The 21,900-nt window shown below is 49.6% G+C and overlaps 1 protein-coding gene across 1 annotated transcript in view; it reads right to left on the reverse strand.

Annotated features, from left to right (window-relative positions):
• PLPP2 (phospholipid phosphatase 2) overlaps nucleotides 1–14,895 on the reverse strand; it is a 36,373-nt gene extending 21,478 nt beyond the window's left edge. The window contains exon 1 of the mRNA XM_081326368.1: nucleotides 14,706–14,895. Coding sequence (XP_081182494.1) covers nucleotides 14,706–14,757 — 52 coding nt within the window. The 5' untranslated portion in view covers nucleotides 14,758–14,895. The remainder of the gene's footprint in view (nucleotides 1–14,705) is intronic.
• Between the last annotated feature and the right edge of the window lie 7,005 nt (nucleotides 14,896–21,900).

Below are 21,900 nucleotides of genomic sequence, written 5' to 3' on the forward strand. Positions count from 1 at the left end.
GCCTACCCCTGGCCTAGGCCGCTTTATGACTCGTGGACTTCAACTCCCAGAATTCCTGAGCCAGCCATGCTGAGGGGAAAGGCAGAGGTTTCCAAGCTGAGCCATGCTGGCTCAGGAATTCTGGGAGTTGAAGTCCACGAGTCATAAAAGAGCCAAGGTTGCCTATCTCTGTCCTAGTCCAATATTCTCTGTGGCTTTTCAACTGCTTCTCCTCCACGCCGACCCAAAACGGTGGGTGAATACAGGGATGCTATGGGCTTAAGAGAAGTCCAGATCTTGTGGCAAGAAGTTCCATAAGTTAACCTACAATCCCATGTATGCTTCCCAGATCTCTTGACCTGATGGGGTTTTATTCCCAAGACACCCCAAGAACGTCTTCTGTACTGGTCCTGTGCTGTGAAGTATAGGTAATCCTCAACTTACGACCACAACTGAGCAGAAAATTTCTGTTGCTAAGTGAAACATTTGCTTAGTGAGTTCTGCCCTGCTCTATGACATTTCTTGCTAACGGTTGTTAAGCAAATCACCGCAGTTAGTAACACGGATCTGGCTTCTCCGTTGACTTTGATTGTCAGAAGGTCGCAAAAGGGGAATCACATGACCCCGGGACACTGCAACCATCATAAATATGAGTCAGTTGCCAAGGGTCTGAATTTTAATCACATGACCCTGGGGACGCTGCAACGGTCGCAAATGTGAAAAATGACCAAGAGTCACTATTTTCATTGCCATTGTAACTTTGAACGGTCACTAAACAATCTGTTGCAAGTCGAGGATTATCCTGCCTGGTCTCTTGATTCTCAGAGGTTGGCCACAAAAGATATTTATAATTTTTCTCTCCCACAAAGCATCTCTGTGATTTGCTCTCTCGCCTGCAGGTGATGATTCCGAAATAAACCGCTCTTTCCTAAAATGTAGATCTGTATTTAGAGCCTGTGTGTGCATCACACACAGGAAAACAAAGGAAATTCTAAGTTGTGGGCCATTTTAAGCTCTCCTTGGTGTACTAATCTGTTCCCAGACTAAAAATATAGATGCTCAAGATGCGAGCCTCACCAAAACAAGCTGCAACGTCACCCTTCACCTCTGACTGCCAGTCCAGGACAAACGTGCAACGGAGGTGGCCGCTGCGGAAAATTAAAACCTTGCTGCTCTTTTTAAAGGGCACTCTTAAAATTACGGACTCAGAAACCACTATTTTGGAGACAAGGCTGTTGCTTCTTTCCATTTTTTTTTTCCTGGGCGGAGCAGGTCAAAAGTTGGATCGTGTATGTGTGTGAAAGGGGTGGGGATAAAGAAAGAAAAAGGAAAAAAAAGAAATATAAAAAAGAAACAAAGAGAAAAAGGGGAAGGACAAAGAGAGAGCAAGAAAGAGTAAAAGACAGGAAAAAAGAGGAAGGAAAGAAAAATGCAGAAAAAGAGAGAGAAAGTTAAGAGAAAAAGAAAAAAGAAAGACAGAGAAATAGAAAAAGAAAGAGAAAGAAAGAAAGAAGAAAAGAGAAAGAAAAAAATAGGGAGATAAAGAGAAAGAAAGGAAGGAAGGAAGGAAGGAAGGAAAAAAGAGAAAGAAATAGAAAAAAGGAAGTACCGTAAAAGAAATAGAGACAGAAAAAGAAATGGAAACAAAGAAAAAGAGAAATAAAAAAGAAAGAGAAAAAGAAAGAAAAAAATAGAAAAGGAAAATATAAAGAAATGAGAGTGTGAACAAAAAAGGGAGGAAAGAAAGAAAGAAAGAAAGAAAGGAAGGAAGGAAGGAAGGAAGGAAGGAAGGAAGAAAGAAAGAAAGAAAGAAAGAAAGAAAGGAGGGAGGGAGGGAGGGAGGGAGGAGAAGAAAGAAAGAAAGAAAGAAAGAAAGAAAGAAAGAAAGGAGGGAGGGAGGGAGGGAGGAGAAGAAAGAAAGAAAGAAAGAAAGAAGGGAGGGAGGGAGGAGAAGAAAGAAAGAAAGAAAGAAAGAAAGGAGGGAGGGAGGGAGGAGAAGAAAGAAAAGAAAGAAAGAAAGAAAGGAGGGAGGAGAAGAAATAAATAAATAAATAAATAAAGAAAGAAAGAAAGAAAGAAAGGAGGGAGGGAGGGAGGGAGAAGAAAGAAAGAAAGAAAGAAAGAAAGAAAGAAAGAAAGAAAGAAAGAAAGAAAGAAAGGAGGGAGGGAGGGAGGGAGGAGAAGAAAGAAAAAAGAAAGAAAGAAAGAAAGAAAGAAAGAAAGGAGGGAGGGAGGGAGGAGAAGAAAGAAAAGAAAGAAAGAAAGAAAGAAAGGAGGGAGGAGAAGAAATAAATAAATAAAGAAAGAAAGAAAGAAAGAAAGAAAGGAGGGAGGGAGGGAGGGAGGGAGAAGAAAGAAAGAAAGAAAGAAAGAAAGAAAGAAAGAAAGAAAGAAAGAAAGAAAGAAAGGAGGGAGGGAGGGAGGAGAAGAAAGAAAAAAGAAAGAAAGAAAGAAAGAAAGAAAGAAAGAAAGAAAGAAAGAAAGAAAGAAAGAAAGAAAGAAAGAGTATCCAAGGATGCTTATAGCAAAAGAGGCTCTAAAAAGGCTATTGATGGTAACCAGGATGAGTTACTATTCTGGGCATCTCCAGCTATGCAAAGAAAAGGTCCAATCAAGTTGATGCATTAAAGGCAAAGGAGAGGAGACAGGAAGCAGCTCTAAAATATAATCAAGAAAGAAAAGAAGGGCAAGAGCAAAGAAAGAAGGAAAGTGTAGAGAAAATTTAAAAAAAGCAGTTTTTGTCCATACATTTTAATGCGGAGTATCCCTTTCTCCAAAAAAAACATATATATATTTTGTCCCCTTGCTGTTGAAATGAGCTTCTACAATACCATTTATTTCATGGATGGACATCTCATGGACCTGCTCTTCATAATGCCTTCGTATTATTCCCTTTTCAAAGTTTTGGGGAAAACCATACCCCTTTATGTAACCTCCCTTTCAGCATTCTCTGTAATTCTTAGGGGTTTAAATAATGGAATTTAACAATGTATTATTTCACATACACACGTCTCATAGCACTGTTGATGTTACCTAGCTGGGTCATGAAATGTCTGCAAGAAAGCAACCAAATGCAAAAAGCATCAAGAACCACACAGTCGTCCTCCTCCTCCTCCTCCACAAACCCTGTTCTCTTCTGGCACTGATGAGGCTACTTAGCTAGGAATAAAACGTCTGCAAAATAACAACCCAGCGCAGAGAGCACCAAGGATCTCACAATCCTTTTCCTCCTCCACTCTACAAACCCCACTCCCTTCTATGAATTATTTCACACACGCACACCTTCTAGCACGGATGCTGCTCCCTAGCTGGGTGGTAAAATGTCTGCAAGAAAACCAGCAAGCTCAGAGACCACCTAGGACCTCACAATTCACTCTGCAGCTACAAATATTCTCTTCTCTTAGTAACATATTAATTGCATGTGCTAGTCCCGCTTATATTAAGACAGATGCATTGCAAGTGCAGTGTTTTTATTATTATTAATTATTATTATTATTTGAGCCCTTGGACAGAGGCAGCCGAAATCGGTTGGGAATTGCTGACAATAAAGCCTCCTTTACGTTTACACCGAGTTTTCTCCTCTGCTGGAAAATGATTCAGCTGCAACTAAGACGTTGCTCTGAAGCTACACAGTGTGTTTAAAGATCTGCCTTTTAAGAGGTTGGGAAGGGATCTCTTAAAGCTGATTTGTTTGCCTTTTCGCATTCAGATGTGACTCATCCGACCTCCTTCAAAGAAACAAGAGTGGCTAAACAAAGGGAAAAAGAGCAGCTGATATATATAATATACATACATACATACATACATACATACACACACACACACACACACACACACAGACACACACAGGCCTTTCCCCAAAGCAGCCACCTTGCAAATCCAGGTAGGCTGGGCCTTGGCTAAGCTATTATAAAATTAATTAAACCTGGTTAGCTAAATCCAATGCTGCCCTGGACCCAATCGGGCCACTGGGCTGCCAATCCAGGAGACCAAAAATCTGACTAGGATACAGGTACTCCTCGACTTACAACATTTTGTTTAGTGACCATTTGAGGTTGCAATGGCACTGAAAGTGACTTATGACCGTTTTTCACACTTACGACCGCTGCAGCGCCCTTGTGGTCACATGACCAAAGTTCAGACCCTTGCCGACTGACTCATATTTGTGACACGGTTGCAGAGTCCCATGTGATCTTTTTTTTTTTTTTGGGCGACCTTCTGACAAAGTCAACCGGGAAGCCGGGATTGGCTTGACAATCGTGTTACTAACTTAACAGCTGCAGCGATTGGCTTAACGACTGTGGCAAGAAAGGGTCACAAAAATGGGACAAAACCCACTTCACGACTTCCTCGCTTAGCGACGGAAACGTTGGGCTCAGCCGTGGTTGTAAGTTGAGGACTGCCTGCGTTACGTTCTCTTCCTCTTAAGAATCCGTGCGTGGAGAAATCTTAGGAAGCCAGACAACTTTCACCAACTTAAAAACAAAACAACAAAAAATACCCCAAACCAATAATCAGATGATTGAGAAGAAGAAAAAAAATGTTGCTCAATCCAGGTGGAATGTCTCCATTCCAAAGCTGCTCCATCAAGTGTCTACAAGAGTCTCTTAAGTGGCATTTTCCGCAGCGTATAAACAAGCCGCACCTTGACCAGCTTTGACCAAAACTCAACACAGAGGCTTTTCGGCTGGAATTTTTCTCTCCAAAACTTACATCTGAAAATTGAGGACCTAATTTTCCACTGGGGAGGATGGGTTACTTCTGTTTCCCAGAGCATTGGCAAAAAAAATATGCCCTAAGTGCAAATTGCAGGGAGTCCTCAACTTACAACGGTTTGTTTAGTGGACAGTTCGAAGTGACAGCAGGACTGCAAAAAGGACCCTTTTTCATACTTACAACCATTGCAGCATCCCGAGGGTCACGTGATCGGAATTCAGATGCAATTGGCAACTGGCTCATATTTATGACGGTGGCAGTGATCTCCTTTGGCAACCTTCTGACAAGCAAAGTGAATGGAGGAAGCCAGATTCACTTAACAACCTTGTCACTAACTTAACCACTGCAGTGTTTCACTTAACAACTGTGGCAAGAAAGGTTGTAAAATGGGGCAAAACTCACTTAGCAACCGTGTTACTAACTTAACATCTGCACTGATTCATTTAACAACTGTGGCAAGCCAGGTCGTAAAATGGGGCAAAACTCACTTAACAAATGCCTTGCTTAGCAACAGAAACTTTAGCGACCATTCCAAAGTTATGACGGCACTGGAAAAAGTGACTTATGACCAGTCCTCATTCTTACAACCGTTGTGGCATCCCCCCATGGTCACGTGATCAAAATTTGGGCACTTGGCAACTAGCAAGTATTTATGATGGTCGCAGTGTCGCCGGGAGGGTCACGTGATCCCCTTTTGCGACCCACCTAGCAAAGTCAATGGGGAAAGCTGAATTTTCTTAATGGCCGTGTGATTCACTTAAGAACAACAGTTTCACTAAACCACAGTTAAGCCAAAAAAGAGTTTGTGAAAAATCGGGGTTCACTCACTTAACCATCGCCTTGTTTAGCAACAGAAATTCTGCTTCCGATTGTGGTCGTAAGTTGGGGACTACCTGTACTAAAACGTGCTCAGACTGAACGGATCAACCCTCAGGGCTCTGCCACCCATGTTCCTGAGTCCGTTGCCAAGGCCTGGCGGCTCAAAGGTCAGTCGTTTATGAGTCACCAGGCACAGAAAGGCAGGATGAGATAATTAAATTGATAAAATTAGCCGCTCGAGATACATTTGCTTGATTGAAATGATAACTTTGAAAAGAGCCACACACGGTGCTGGACCGGCAGCTTAGGAGAAATCTCTCTGCCGTTACCTCAGGAGAAGATTTAGTCTATTCTGTGAAAGGAGAACACCGTTTGGAGCGTTTGGGCTTCTGTTGCTAAGTGAGACAGTCGTTAAGGGAGTTTTGCCCCATTTTACGACCTTCCTCGCTGCAGTTGTTAAGTGAATCCCTGCCGTTGTGAAGTTAGTAACCCGGTTGTGAAGTGAATCTGGTTTTCCCACGGACTTTGCTTGTCAGAAGGTCACAAAAGTGGATCACGTGATCTCGGGACGCTGCAGCCGTCATAAATGTGAGTCAGTTGTCAAGCATCCGAATGTAAATCATGTGACCACGGGGGATGCTGCAATGGTCGCAAGTGTGAACAATGGTCATAAGTCCATTTTTTCAGTGCCGTTGTAACTTTATATGGTCACTAAATGAAATTGTTGTAAGTCGAGGACTACCTGAACTGTAGAACAAGCTAGAGTTGACACAATCTTCAGCTGTTAAAAATCAGAATAGCATTTAAGAGATTCAAAAACACCATCAGCAGCCAATCCAATGAAATGGCAAATGCTGGTGGAGTACAGGCAGTCCTCGACATACAACAGTTTCATTTAGTGACCATTCAAAGTTACAACAGCATTGAAAAAATGGACTTATGACCATTTTTCACACTTGCGACCGTTGCAGCATCCCCCGTGGTCACATGATTTACATTCGGATGCTTGACAATTGATTTACATTTATGACAGCTGCAGCGTCCCAGGATCACGTGATCTCCTTTTGTGACCTTCTGACAAGCAAAGTCCATGGGGCAACCAGATTCGCTTAACAACCGGGTTACTAATTTAAAGAAATGCAGTGATTCACTTAACAAATGTGGCGAGGAAAGTGGGGCCAAACGTAACCAATTTCTCACTCAGCAACAGAAATTTTGGGCTCAATTGCGGTCATAAATTGAGGAGTACCTTTAAAAGAATGTTATGGATTGCTGGTGGCAGGATAAGAAAAACCACTTGGCCTCCCTTAGCAGAATCTAGGCACAGCCATGGAGAAATTCTGCCAAAGTCTCAAAAGCTGGATGAGAACCGAATGAAAACTTCCTGGAACTAGGATGGAAGCTTCCGTTCCAGGCACAATACTTTGTCCTTTGCCTTAACCAGCCAACAGGGAATAAATTAAGCTGTTGCCAATGGCTGCTTTGCTAATCTTGTTCCTTTTTTGTCCCAAAATACAGACGAACCCACTTCAGGATCCAAATAAAGCATACAAGTTGTGCAGGACACAACCACTTCATTCACACATGCATTCTTTTTAATGGATCATCTCAAAGCCTTCCAATTCTGGAGCACTCTACCTTAACACAGCCCTAGGTATTTATAGAATAATGTCTATTTCTGAGACAAAAATGTCCTACTCTTAACTTTCCAAAATATATTTAACCCCAAAGTAGTCCCCCCCCACTTCTCTCTCCATCCTGCCTTGGGTTAAAAGCAACTTAGAAACTTAATTGTGTAGTTCCAGATGTGTGACAAAGCCAAATTTAATTCCAGTGACGTGCCAATCAACACAGGCCGTTTTTTTCTAAAAACATCTGCAGGGTAGAAGATTGCGGGGAAAGAGTATTGTAACCAAATCAACAAACAACCCGGGAAAAGCTACGCCAAGTTTACACTACCTAACTTACTCTGAGCAACAAGCATCAACATGCAGCTAGGCAAAAAATAAAGTTATGGTTAGCATCGGTTCACCTATTAATTTCCTTCTTCCGTTGCTACAGGGCAAAGATGCAGTTCTAAAGTCCCAAAGCCACCTTCTCCGGGAAGCCAAAAACAATACATGCAATTAAAAACACGCAAAGAAAAAAAAATCCTACATTTGCTAAAGCCCATTATTTAATTGCTCATTTCCTCTTTAACTGTATTTTTTAAAAAAAATTAATTTCACTCCAGAAGGAAGGGGCAAAATAGTTTTACGTTTGTTTTATGCATTCCTGTCTTAAAGGAAAGGAATACACACTTTTGAGGAAGGAGATCCGAAGTTGGGAAAAAAGTTGGATCGCATGTCTGATTTACTTGGTGCCAAGTTTTTAATTTTTGTTGTTGTTCTTGTTGAACCATGTTGAGATGATTCATCGGCTGGCACCAGAAAGGCGTAGAAATTCATCTTTTGTAACTGCCAGGTGAGGCCTGGGTGTCTGTGTTTTTTCTTTCTTTTTAGGGCCGCAGTCAAACCCAGTTTTCTGCAAAATCAAGTTCTCCATGGAACATAGAATAATAGTTGGAAAGGGACCCTGGAGGTATTCCAGTCCAACCCCTTGCTCAGGCAGGAGACCCTATACCATTTCAGACAAATGGTTGTCCAATCTCTTTTTGAAAGCCTCCAGAGATGGACTTCTGAAGGCAAGCTGTCATCTCAAGCATTTTTCCTATCAATACTCTTGGTCATGACTTGGTGATCACCGTCACCAAAGCAGGCAGACCCATCGTCCTTGACTTACGACCATAACTGAGCCCACAATTTCCACCGTTAAGCAAGGCTAAGTCAGTAGTGCCCCCATTTTACAACCGTTTTTGGCTACTGTTGTTAGGTGAAACACTGCAGTTGTTAAACGAATCACATGGTTGCTAATCTGGCATTCCCTCACTGACTTTCCTTGTTGGAAGCTGGCTGGGAAGGTTGCAAAAGGGGGAAATCACATGATACCAGGACACTGCAACCGTCATAAATATGAGTCAGTTGTGCCAAGCGTCTTGAGTTTTGATCACATGACCACGGGGGAGGCTGCAACAGTCGCACGTGTGAGAAACAATCGTAAGTGACTTTATTCAGTGCTGTTATAACTTTCAGTGGTCACTAAATGAATGGTTGTAATTTGGAGAGTACCAGATAGTCTTTGACTTACACCTTGTTGCTTAGCAACTGTTCAAAGTTACCATAGACAGACCTGGGGCCTAGACATGACCCGGATTTGAAGTTTTGAGGGTCGGTTGCCCCCGTGGTCACATGACTGAACTTCAAATACTAGGCAGCCATTTGAAGTGTCCTGTGGTCACGTGACCAAAGCTAAGACATTTACTTCCATTTTTGGGGGCACACTCAATCCTTGGTTTGCTTTACAAGTGCTGCAAAAAAAGGCTGCAAAATCAGGGCAGTCATGTTATTGACCTGCTTTATGACCGTAATAGGCAGGCTCCATTACGGTCATAAGTCGACATTTGTGTCGTTTGTAGAGGGTAAAGATAAAAATGGAGCTCTAGTCTATTTGAGACAGGAATACAACCCCTGACCACCGCCCTCATTCAGACGTTTGCAGGTAATCCTCAACGTACGACCACAATTGAGCTCAACATTTCTGTTGCCAAGTGAGAGGGTTGTTAAGTGAGTATTGCCCCATTTTACGACCTTTCTTGCCACGGTTGTTAAGGGAATTGCCACAGTTGTTAAGTTAGCACACAGTTGTTAAGTGAATCTGGCTTCCCCCATTGACTTTGCACATCAGAAGGTCACAAAAGGGGATCGCATGAACCGGGGACATTGCAACCGTCATAAATACGAGTCAGTTGCCAATTTTTATCATGTGATCATGGGAATGCTGCAAGGGTCGTAAGTGTGAAAAACAGTCATAAGTCACTTTTTAAAATGCTGTTGTAACTTTGAATGGCCACTAAACAAATGGTTGTAAATCGAGGATGACCTGTATTCTGCAGGGGAGACCAAATGTTTGGCACTTGTTATGGACCAAACCACCAATTCAACAGAATCAAAACAGCATCAAATCAACCAACAAGCTAAGAAGCCTGCAATGCCCAGTAGTATTTCTGCAGGGATAGGATAGGATAGGATAGGATAGGATAGGATAGGATAGGATAGGATAGGATAGGATAGGATAGGATAGGATAGGATAGGATAGGATAGGATAGACTATTGTCACTTTAAATGTACACTAATCAGCATACATTAAAATGAGATTTCATTGCATACAGCTCTCAAAGTGTAATCACGTCCAATATACACTGCATAAAAATAACAAAATAAATTATGCATATATTTTTAATTTAATTTAATTTTTATTCCATTTATATCCCGCCCTTCTCCAAAGACTCAGGGCGGCTTACAAGCTTAGCAATAGCCTTCATTCCATGTATATGCCTGCTTATTAGGGCTTTCCCCCCCCCAAAGCGGCATTATTACAAAGTCAGCTTATTGCCCCCAACAGTCTGGGTCCTCATTTTACCTACCTCGGAAGGATGGAAGGCTGAGTCAACCTTGAGCCTGGTGGGACTCGAACCTGCACTAATTGCAGGCAGCTGGTGTTACTTAAGGAGGCATTAGCCCACTGCTCCACCAAGGCTAATATTCACATACACACACATGTGGCCCAGAGAAACAATACAGTCCAGTTCAGATGTATACATGTGGTCAAAAAAGTCAAGATGGCGGCTTCAACCGCATAAATCCTTCCTTCCTTCCCTCTCCTTTCCTTTTCCTTCCTTCCTTCCTTCCTTCCTTCCTTCCTTCCTTCCCTATTTCTTCTTTCCTTCCTTCCCCCTTCTCTCCCTCCCTCTCTCCTTCCTTCCCCCTCCACTTCCTTTCGTCCTTCTGCTCCATCCCTCCCCTGCTTCCCTCTCATCCATCCATCCATCCATCCATCCATCCATCCATCCATCCATCCATCCATCAACCATCTACCCATCCCTGACCAGGATACACTGAACTTCCTTCCTTCTTTCCTTCCTCCCTCCCTCCCTCCCTCCCTCCCTCCCTCCCATTATCTTCTATCTATTAGTTTTTAATCTTCATTCATAAAAATGCAAAATTCCATGTGCCATATCTTAGGACAGACATGTCAAACACAAGGCCCAGGGACCGGATCCGGCCCGCGAAGTGGTTCCATGTGGCCCACGAAGCCATCCTGGAAACAGTGAGGGAACGGCCCCCACTGCCTTGGCCCTGGCCCAGAGACCCTCCTTCTGCCAGAGACCCCCAGATCTGTCCCACTCCTGCCCAAGCCCCCATAGGCACCCTTGATGCGAAGGATGTAGAGCTGGCCACGCCCACCCAGTAGGCCATACGCACTCTAGCCACGCCCACCCAGTAGGCCACGCCCACCCTGGCCATACCCACCAGACCCCCCTGAGGGCAACTGCAATGCTGATGCGGCCCTCAATGAAATTGAGTTTGACACCCCTGGCTTAGGATGTGCTTGTCTCGTTCTATCACCCTCCAAATATGTTCCCCATGTTTGCCTGGGCTGCCGACCTTTTATTCTACAGAATAACAGATATTCAACAATACCTATTGGACATCTGGAACTTGCTGCTGAAAGTGTTGAAGGTGGGGGACCAAAATGTTTAACAAAAGCAATTTAAATCTCTAGTTGAATGAAATTGTCTATTGTCAAGATGCTGGCCTTCCTACTCACATATTGATCAGGAGAATCAAATACCCCCTTCCCCATTTATATCGGGGCGATTTATATCACCACTAGCTGCATTCACATCTCAGTTGAGGCCGGTCTGTTTAGAACAGGGGTCTTCAAACTTGGCCACTTTAAGCCTTGTGGACTTCAACTCCCAGAATTCCTCAGCCAGCCCTGGGAGTTGAAGTCCACAAGTCTTAAAGTGGCCAAGTTTGAAGACCCCTGGTTTAGAAACTGTCAGGGCAAAACATTTCAAATCAAGGTTAAATTGGAGCTAGCATTCTGAACTAAATATAATTTTTTTAAAAAACATTCTGTGTCTTTTTAAAAAAGTCTTTTCCAGAATTTGGGCACCGCCTGGGAGTGTCTAGAGAGGATAAAAAAACTGAAGAAGGTGCCCCCACCAAGGTGAAGCACACCGAAAGGGGGGCAGGCGTGCAGTTGCATGGTTTGTGGCTGCCATCTTGACTTTTCTGACCTCAAAATCCCTGGGTTCAATGTCACACTTGTTAAAATAGTGGCCTTGAGAAAGTCTTGTCGTAAACTTCTCTACGTCTGGTTCAGATCCCTAAGAATTTTGCTGATTTTGGAATGCAGGACAGACTCCCCCTGACAATAATGCACCCCAAAACCCATAACCACACTGAAAATTCTGGGTGTGTACCCCAAAACAATCCAGGTTCAAAAGTCACTCCACCCATAGGTGTCACAACATTCCTCTTGTTCTGGCTAAAAGGGCCCATCACATATAATAATCCTAAAACTTTCCAAATCTTGGTAAATTACCCCAAATTGGGTACAGGTAGTCCTCGACTTATAACCATTTGTTTAGTGACCATTTCAAGTTACAGCAGCACTGAGAAAAAGTAACCTATGACCATGTTTCACACTTACGACTGCTGGCCATGTAGGCGCTGGGCAACCGAGATGTCTTTATGAAATAAATACAAATGTATTTATACATTTGTAAACTTTCCAGCCAGTTTCTAACAAGCAATGGCAGAAGCCAGATTCACTTAACGGCCACGCGACTCACTTAACAACTGCAGTGATTCACTTAACAACTTTGGCCCAAAAAGGCTGTAAAATGGGGCAAAACTCAATTAACAGCTTTCTGCTTAGCAACAAAAAATTGGGGCTCAGTTGTGGTCATAAACCGAGGACTACCTGTAAAAGTAGTTTTTATTTGTGTTACAACACACAAACCCATCACAACAGGGACATTAAAACTGACTTAAAGATTGCCATGTTGCATATTATATTCCAAAATCTCCCAAAATATTCCTGTTAAAGACAAAAAACAATACAATGAACAATGCTAATTCTCATTTGGTGAGATTGTTTTTATAATACAGTACAAGTAATCCTCGATTTACAACCACAATGGAGGCCAAAGTTTCTTTTATTAAGTAAGACAATTGTTATGTGAGTTTTGCCCTATTTTCCTATCTTTCCTGCCTGGCTGAGGAATTCTGGGAATTGAAGTCCACAAGTCATAAAAGGGTCAAGTTTGAAGACCCTGGTCTAGTGAGACAGGCAATCTGTTTTGGGGGCTGCCAATGCAGAAAAGCCAACTTTGTCGCTAAACCGTGATTCAATTAATTATTATCTTGTTGGACTCCAAAGTTATGCTGCCTATTTCCTGAAAGAAAGTCCATTGAGAAGCCACAAAATGGTGTTTTTCAACCTTGGGAACTTTAAGATGGGTGGACTTCAACTCTCAGAATTCCCAATGCTGGCTGGGGAAGTCTGGGAGTTGAAGTCCACCCATCTTAAAGTTCCTAAGGTTGAGAAACACTGCGCGTAAAACTTTCCCAAATATCTACAGTTAAGCACCGAGTTCAGATCTTTCCTTCTGCCTGGCTGAGCATTCACACAACCCATGCAATCCCCTCAAACAACAAAAGACACAGCCCCTTGCATTGACACAATTGCACGAAGCTTGTTCGCCTGCACCCAGGTTGGCAGTTCGTCTCATAAATCAGCCCTTTGGTTAGTTCTGGATCTTGTGTGAACTCAGAACAGGAGTTCATTCGGGAAGCAGGTTAAGCGTGTCCTGTGAATGCAATCCTCGGGTGGGGTGGGTTTTATTTTTATTTTTATTTTTTTTTAAGAAAGGGACAGATGAAGCAGCCTTCAAACCAGAAAAAAAACAGAGATGCGGAGTTTGTTTTCTCCAAATGGAAGGGGGAGCATTCCCCCCCCCAAACTCCCCGCCCAGCTGGTATCAATAAAAGAGGCGGCAGCATTATAAGAAATAACGAACAAGGCTCCTCAGCAAATTGGTAAAGTATGAGTTTGTCATAAGGGTCCCAGGAGTTTTCCTTTCCCCAGGAATGCAAAGGAGGACCCAAGAGACAAGGGGCAAAAGTACATTTACCGGGAAGAAAAACTCACAATTATGTGGGGCTTTTTCCCCAAAGGACCCCGGGGGGGGGGGGAGGGGGGGAGAGAAAGTCTTTGAAGCAGGGGTCTTCAAACTTGGCCCTTTTACGACTTGTGGACTTCAACTCCCAGAATTCCTCACCTAGGCACGCTGGCTGAGGAATTCTGGGAGTTGAAGTCCATAAGTCATAAAAGGGCCAAGTTTGAAGACCCCTGCGTTTGAAGTGTGTGTGTGTGTGGGGGGGCTTAAAACAACTCTAAGAGGAGCAGAAGAAAAAGGATACAACTTTTTTGTTTCCCCACCAGGAGAAATGACTTGCTAAAGGACCCAGATGGAAATGAGTCAATCAGTCAGTCAGTCAGTCAATCAACTAGTCCCAGGGGTCTTCAAACTTGGCCCTTTTATGAATTGTGGACTTCAACTCCCAGAATTCCTCAGCCAGCGTACGCTGGCTGAGGAATTGTGGGAGTTGAAGTCCACAAGTCACAAAAAGGGCCAAGTTTGAAGACCCCTGCTTTGAAGTGTGTGTGTGTGGGGGGGGGGGGCTTAAAACAACTCTAAGAGGAGCAGAAGAAAAAGGATACAACTTTTTTTTTCCCCCACCAGGAGAAACGACTTGCTAAAGGACCCAGATGGAAATGAGTCAATCAATCAATCAATCAATCAATCAATCAATCAATCAATCAATCAGTCAGTCAGTCAATCAACTAGTCCCGGGGGTCTTCAAACTTGGCCCTTTTATGACTTGTGGACTTCAACTCCCAGAATTCCTCAGCCAGCATACGCTGGCTGAGGAATTCTGGGAGTTGAAGTCCACAAGTCATAAAAGGGCCAAGTTTGAAGACCCCTGAACTAGTCAGTCCATCAACCAGTCAGTCAGCTACTCAATCAATCCATCGAACGATCCATCTTTTGCAGGGCAGATGTGAAGCAAAGGAAGGGTGGGGGGGCTCTGGACCCCCTTTCCCCCCCAAAAAAAGATAAAGCCATTCATGGGAGGCTCCAACCTGGGAGCCAGGTGTGGGCGGGGGCGTGAGAAAAAGGGTCCCTGGTGGAGAGAGGGAGGGAGAGAGGGAGGGAGAGAGAGGGGGGGGGTCCTTACCGACCACCAGGCACAGCACATCCAGCGCCACGAAGAGCTTGGTGCGCTCCATCGCGCTGCGCCCGCCGCTCCTGCGATCCGCACTTCTCACATCGCGCAAGCAGCCGGGCGAAGGACGAGAGCCCCAAGCGCCGCCGATGCCGTTGCCGCTGCCGCCGCCGCCTCGGAGGGGAGGAAGCGGGGAGGCGGAGCCGCGGCTGGCTGGCTGGGGGAGTGAGCGAGATCGGCCGGGGCGGAAAAAAAAGAAAAAGCACCGCCCTGGCCTCGCCCGCTTTCTCTCTCTCTCTCTCCTCCTCGCCTTTTTTGGGCGAGGCGCAAGGTCGGGCTTAAGCAGGGCGGTCCCCGGAGCGTGTGCAGAGGGCCTGGCTCTTTGCGACCTGCGCTCCCGGAGCACGTGCAGAGTGCCTCGCTCTTTGCGACCTGCGCTCCCGGAGCATGGAGCATGTGCAGAGTGCCTGGCTCTTCGCGACCTGCGCTTCCCGGAGCACGTGCAGAGTGCCTCGCTCTTTGCGACCTGCACTCCCGGAGCATGGAGCATGTGCAGAGTGCCTGGCTCTTTGCGACCCGCGCCTCCCGGAGCGTGTGCAGAGTGCCTGGCTCTTTGCGACCCGCGCTTCCCGGAGCGTGTGCAGAGAGCCTGGCTCTTTGCGACCTGCACTCCCGGAGCATGGAGCATGTGCAGAGTGCCTGGCTCTTTGCGACCCGCGCTTCCCGGAGCGTGTGCAGAGTGCCTGGCTCTTTGCGACCCGCGCTTCCCGGAGCGTGTGCAGAGTGCCTGGCTCTTTGCGACCCGCGCTTCCCGGAGCGTGTGCAGAGAGCCTGGCTCTTTGCGACCTGCACTCCCGGAGCATGGAGCATGTGCAGAGTGCCTGGCTCTTTGCGACCCGCGCTTCCCGGAGCGTGTGCAGAGTGCCTGGCTCTTTGCGACCCGCGCTTCCCGGAGCGTGTGCAGAGTGCCTGGCTCTTTGCGACCCGCGCTTCCCGGAGCGTGTGCAGAGTGCCTGGCTCTTTGCGACCCGCGCTTCCCGGAGCGTGTGCAGAGTGCCTGGCTCTTTGCGACCCGCGCTTCCCGGAGCGTGTGCAGAGTGCCTGGCTCTTTGCGACCCGCGCTTCCCGGAGCGTGTGCAGAGTGCCTGGCTCTTTGCGACCCGCGCTTCCCGGAGCGTGTGCAGAGTGCCTGGCTCTTTGCGACCCGCGCTTCCCGGAGCACGTGCAGAGTGCCTCGCTCTTTGCGACCTGCGCTCCCGGAGCACGTGCAGAGTGCCTCGCTCTTTGCGACCTGCGCTCCCGGAGCACGTGCAGAGTGCCTCGCTCTTTGCGACCTGCGCTCCCGGAGCATGGAGCATGTGCAGAGTGCCTCGCTCTTCGCGACCTGCGCTTCCCGGAGCACGTGCAGAGTGCCTCGCTCTTTGCGACCTGCACTCCCGGAGCATGGAGCATGTGCAGAGTGCCTGGCTCTTTGCGACCCGCGCCTCCCGGAGCGTGTGCAGAGTGCCTGGCTCTTTGTGACCCGTGCTTCCCGGAGCGTGTGCAGAGTGCCTGGCTCTTTGCGACCCGCGCCTCCCGGAGCGTGTGCAGAGTGCCTGGCTCTTTGCGACCTGCACTCCCGGAGCATGGAGCATGTGCAGAGTGCCTGGCTCTTTGCGACCCGCGCTTCCCGGAGCGTGTGCAGAGTGCCTGGCTCTTTGCGACCCGCGCTTCCCGGAGCGTGTGCAGAGTGCCTGGCTCTTTGCGACCCGCGCTTCCCGGAGCACGTGCAGAGTGCCTCGCTCTTTGCGACCTGCGCTCCCGGAGCACGTGCAGAGTGCCTCGCTCTTTGCGACCTGCGCTCCCGGAGCACGTGCAGAGTGCCTCGCTCTTTGCGACCTGCGCTCCCGGAGCATGGAGCATGTGCAGAGTGCCTCGCTCTTCGCGACCTGCGCTTCCCGGAGCACGTGCAGAGTGCCTCGCTCTTTGCGACCTGCACTCCCGGAGCATGGAGCATGTGCAGAGTGCCTGGCTCTTTGCGACCCGCGCCTCCCGGAGCGTGTGCAGAGTGCCTGGCTCTTTGTGACCCGTGCTTCCCGGAGCGTGTGCAGAGTGCCTGGCTCTTTGCGACCCGCGCTTCCCGGAGCGTGTGCAGAGTGCCTGGCTCTTTGCGACCTGCACTCCCGGAGCATGGAGCATGTGCAGAGTGCCTGGCTCTTTGCGACCCGCGCTTCCCGGAGCGTGTGCAGAGTGCCTGGCTCTTTGCGACCCGCGCTTCCCGGAGCGTGTGCAGAGTGCCTGGCTCTTTGCGACCCGCGCTTCCCGGAGCGTGTGCAGAGTGCCTGGCTCTTTGCGACCCGCGCTTCCCGGAGCGTGTGCAGAGTGCCTGGCTCTTTGCTACCCGCGCTTCCCGGAGCGTGTGCAGAGTGCCTGGCTCTTTGTGACCCGCGCTTCCCGGAGCGTGTGCAGAGTGCCTGGCTCTTTGCGACCCGCGCTTCCCGGAGCGTGTGCAGAGTGCCTGGCTCTTTGCGACCCGCGCTTCCCGGAGCGTGTGCAGAGTGCCTGGCTCTTTGCGACCCGCGCTTCCCGGAGCGTGTGCAGAGTGCCTGGCTCTTTGCGACCTGCGCTCCCGGAGCACGTGCAGAGTGCCTCGCTCTTTGCGACCTGCGCTCCCGGAGCATGTGCAGAGTGCCTCGCTCTTTGCGACCTGCACTCCCGGAGCATGGAGCATGTGCAGAGTGCCTGGCTCTTTGCGACCCGCGCCTCCCGGAGCGTGTGCAGAGTGCCTGGCTCTTTGTGACCCGTGCTTCCCGGAGCGTGTGCAGAGTGCCTGGCTCTTTGCGACCCGCGCTTCCCGGAGCGTGTGCAGAGTGCCTGGCTCTTTGCGACCTGCACTCCCGGAGCATGGAGCATGTGCAGAGTGCCTGGCTCTTTGCGACCCGCGCTTCCCGGAGCGTGTGCAGAGTGCCTGGCTCTTTGCGACCCGCGCTTCCCGGAGCGTGTGCAGAGTGCCTGGCTCTTTGCGACCCGCGCTTCCCGGAGCGTGTGCAGAGTGCCTGGCTCTTTGCGACCCGCGCTTCCCGGAGCGTGTGCAGAGTGCCTCGCTCTTTGCGACCTGCGCTCCCGGAGCACGTGCAGAGTGCCTCGCTCTTTGCGACCCGCGCTTCCCGGAGCGTGTGCAGAGTGCCTGGCTCTTTGCGACCCGCGCTTCCCGGAGCGTGTGCAGAGTGCCTCGCTCTTTGCGACCCGCGCTTCCCGGAGCGTGTGCAGAGTGCCTGGCTCTTTGCGACCCGCGCTTCCCGGAGCGTGTGCAGAGTGCCTCGCTCTTTGCGACCTGCGCTCCCGGAGCACGTGCAGAGTGCCTGGCTCTTTGCGACCTGCGCTCCCGGAGCACGTGCAGAGTGCCTCGCTCTTTGCGACCTGCGCTCCCGGAGCATGTGCAGAGTGCCTCGCTCTTTGCGACCTGCACTCCCGGAGCATGGAGCATGTGCAGAGTGCCTGGCTCTTTGCGACCCGCGCCTCCCGGAGCGTGTGCAGAGTGCCTGGCTCTTTGTGACCCGTGCTTCCCGGAGCGTGTGCAGAGTGCCTGGCTCTTTGCGACCCGCGCTTCCCGGAGCGTGTGCAGAATGCCTGGCTCTTTGCGACCTGCACTCCCGGAGCATGGATCATGTGCAGAGTGCCTGGCTCTTTGCGACCCGCGCTTCCCGGAGCGTGTGCAGAGTGCCTGGCTCTTTGCGACCCGCGCTTCCCGGAGCGTGTGCAGAGTGCCTGGCTCTTTGCGACCCGCGCTTCCCGGAGCGTGTGCAGAGTGCCTGGCTCTTTGCGACCCGCGCTTCCCGGAGCGTGTGCAGAGTGCCTGGCTCTTTGCGACCCGCGCTTCCCGGAGCGTGTGCAGAGTGCCTGGCTCTTTGCGACCTGCGCTCCCGGAGCACGTGCAGAGTGCCTCGCTCTTTGCGACCTGCGCTCCCGGAGCATGTGCAGAGTGCCTCGCTCTTTGCGACCTGCACTCCCGGAGCATGGAGCATGTGCAGAGTGCCTGGCTCTTTGCGACCCGCGCCTCCCGGAGCGTGTGCAGAGTGCCTGGCTCTTTGTGACCCGTGCTTCCCGGAGCGTGTGCAGAGTGCCTGGCTCTTTGCGACCCGCGCTTCCCGGAGCGTGTGCAGAGTGCCTGGCTCTTTGCGACCTGCACTCCCGGAGCATGGAGCATGTGCAGAGTGCCTGGCTCTTTGCGACCCGCGCTTCCCGGAGCGTGTGCAGAGTGCCTGGCTCTTTGCGACCCGCGCTTCCCGGAGCGTGTGCAGAGTGCCTGGCTCTTTGCGACCCGCGCTTCCCGGAGCGTGTGCAGAGTGCCTGGCTCTTTGCGACCCGCGCTTCCCGGAGCGTGTGCAGAGTGCCTCGCTCTTTGCGACCTGCGCTCCCGGAGCACGTGCAGAGTGCCTCGCTCTTTGCGACCCGCGCTTCCCGGAGCGTGTGCAGAGTGCCTGGCTCTTTGCGACCCGCGCTTCCCGGAGCGTGTGCAGAGTGCCTCGCTCTTTGCGACCTGCGCTCCCGGAGCACGTGCAGAGTGCCTCGCTCTTTGCGACCCGCGCTTCCCGGAGCGTGTGCAGAGTGCCTGGCTCTTTGCGACCCGCGCTTCCCGGAGCGTGTGCAGAGTGCCTGGCTCTTTGCGACCCGCGCTTCCCGGAGCGTGTGCAGAGTGCCTCGCTCTTTGCGACCTGCGCTCCCGGAGCACGTGCAGAGTGCCTGGCTCTTTGCGACCTGCGCTCCCGGAGCACGTGCAGAGTGCCTCGCTCTTTGCGACCTGCGCTCCCGGAGCATGTGCAGAGTGCCTCGCTCTTTGCGACCTGCACTCCCGGAGCATGGAGCATGTGCAGAGTGCCTGGCTCTTTGCGACCCGCGCCTCCCGGAGCGTGTGCAGAGTGCCTGGCTCTTTGTGACCCGTGCTTCCCGGAGCGTGTGCAGAGTGCCTGGCTCTTTGCGACCCGCGCTTCCCGGAGCGTGTGCAGAATGCCTGGCTCTTTGCGACCTGCACTCCCGGAGCATGGATCATGTGCAGAGTGCCTGGCTCTTTGCGACCCGCGCTTCCCGGAGCGTGTGCAGAGTGCCTGGCTCTTTGCGACCCGCGCTTCCCGGAGCGTGTGCAGAGTGCCTGGCTCTTTGCGACCCGCGCTTCCCGGAGCGTGTGCAGAGTGCCTGGCTCTTTGCGACCCGCGCTTCCCGGAGCGTGTGCAGAGTGCCTGGCTCTTTGCGACCCGCGCTTCCCGGAGCGTGTGCAGAGTGCCTGGCTCTTTGCGACCCGCGCTTCCCGGAGCGTGTGCAGAGTGCCTGGCTCTTTGCGACCCGCGCTTCCCGGAGCGTGTGCAGAGTGCCTGGCTCTTTGCGACCCGCGCTTCCCGGAGCGTGTGCAGAGTGCCTCGCTCTTTGCGACCTGCGCTCCCGGAGCGTGTGCAGAGTGCCTCGCTCTTTGCGACTTGGGATTCAGCCGACGAGCCCCCCCACCCCGTCGGAACAGTCCCCGCGGGCGCCTTGGCTTTCGGAAGGTGCCGGAGGGAAGCGGGGTTCCTGAACGCGTGCAGAGTGACGTGGATTTCAAGGAGGCGGCGGCGGTGGCGAAAGGAGGAGTGTTTTTTTCCTCCTCCCCTCCCCACCCCCCCAGCCCGACCCACTTTGTCGCAGAGCGAGGATGGGAGCTTTCCCTCCCCTTCCCCTTTCAGGCTTATTACAGTCAGTCCTCGACTTACAACGGAGCCCAACCGTTCGGCCGCTAAGCCAGACGTTGCTTGAGTGAATTTGGCTTAAGTTTTGGGGAGCTTCCTTGCCACCGTTGTTAATCCCTGCAGTTGTTCAGTGTGTAACGTGGTTGTGAACCTGGCTCCCCCCCCCCACTTGGCAAAAACAGTGGCAAAAACTGTTTTTAACTTTTGTATTGTATTGACGTTTTTAAATACTTTGTAAACCGCCCTGAGTCCTACGGAGGAAAAGGGCGGTATATAAATTCAATAAACTTAAACTTAAAAAGGGGATCACGTCTCACACACACACACACACACACAGAGTCCACTGCAACCGTCATAAATGTGAGTCCGTTGTTCAGCGTCCAAATTTTGATCATGTGACCGTGGGGATGCTGCTGTGGTCGTAAGTGTGAAAAACGGTCAGGTGTCGTTGTAGCTCCAAATGGTCGCTAAGTGAACTGTTGTAAGTCGAGGACTGCCTGTATAAGCGCTTCTGAAGAAGAAAGTTTTGTTTTGATGATTTAAAGAAAACGGGGGGGGGGGGGGTCTCAAGTGTTGGAGCAGCTGTGATGTTCCTCATCCTTCCTTCCTTCCGATTGGAAGGAAGGAAGGGTTCCCCACCGGGCGAGCAAAGAAAGAATTCCCGAAGAAGAGAGAATTAAGAAAATTTTAGATTGTGCTGAAATGGACAGACTGACCCTAAAAATGAAAGAGAAAGAAGATTCAGAATACTTTAGAACAGGGGTCTTCTAACTTGGCCCTTTGATGACTTGTGGACTTCAACTCCCAGAATTCCTTAGCCAGCCGGCTGAGGAATTCTGGGAGTTGAAGTCCACAAGTCATCAAAGGGCCAAGTTAGAAGACCCCCTGCTTTAGAACATGGGATATATTTTATCAATGGCTAGGACAGGGGTAGGCAACCTCGGCTCTTTTATGACTCATGGACTTCAACTCCCAGAATTCCTGAGTCAGCTGACTCAGGAATTCTGGGAGTTGAAGTCCATGAGTCATAAAAGAGCCGAGGTTGCCTACCCCTGGGCTAGGAAAAAAACACGAGGTAGAGAGAACGGAGTTTAACAATGTATTTTAGTAAGCTAAATGTTGAACCCCAGACAATAAGTTGCTGATAAAATATGAAGCACTTGTGACTATAAAAAAAATTAATAAAATATTGGGGAAAAAAAAAGAATTCCCAACTCTAAAGGACAATATTTGTAGCTTAGGGTTGAAGTGAGGGGTCCTGAGCTTGCTTTGTTTTCTTGCGGACGATTCATTACCCTAACCCAGGGGTCAGCAACCTGAAACAGGGAAAGAGCCAATCGGAACCGGTTCCCTCACAAAAGGAAAAACTGGGAGCCGCAAAAAAAATGTGTGCGCATGCGCGTACATGCGCGCATGCGCAGAACAGGGTTTGACTGAAGAGTGGAGCCAAGGCGAGATATGCACCTACCCTGCATATTTGAATTGATTGGTCGAAATTTTTTAGTCCCACT

This window comes from Vipera berus, assembly GCF_964194415.1.
Source record: "Vipera berus genome assembly, chromosome: 1".
NCBI lineage: Eukaryota > Metazoa > Chordata > Lepidosauria > Squamata > Viperidae > Vipera > Vipera berus.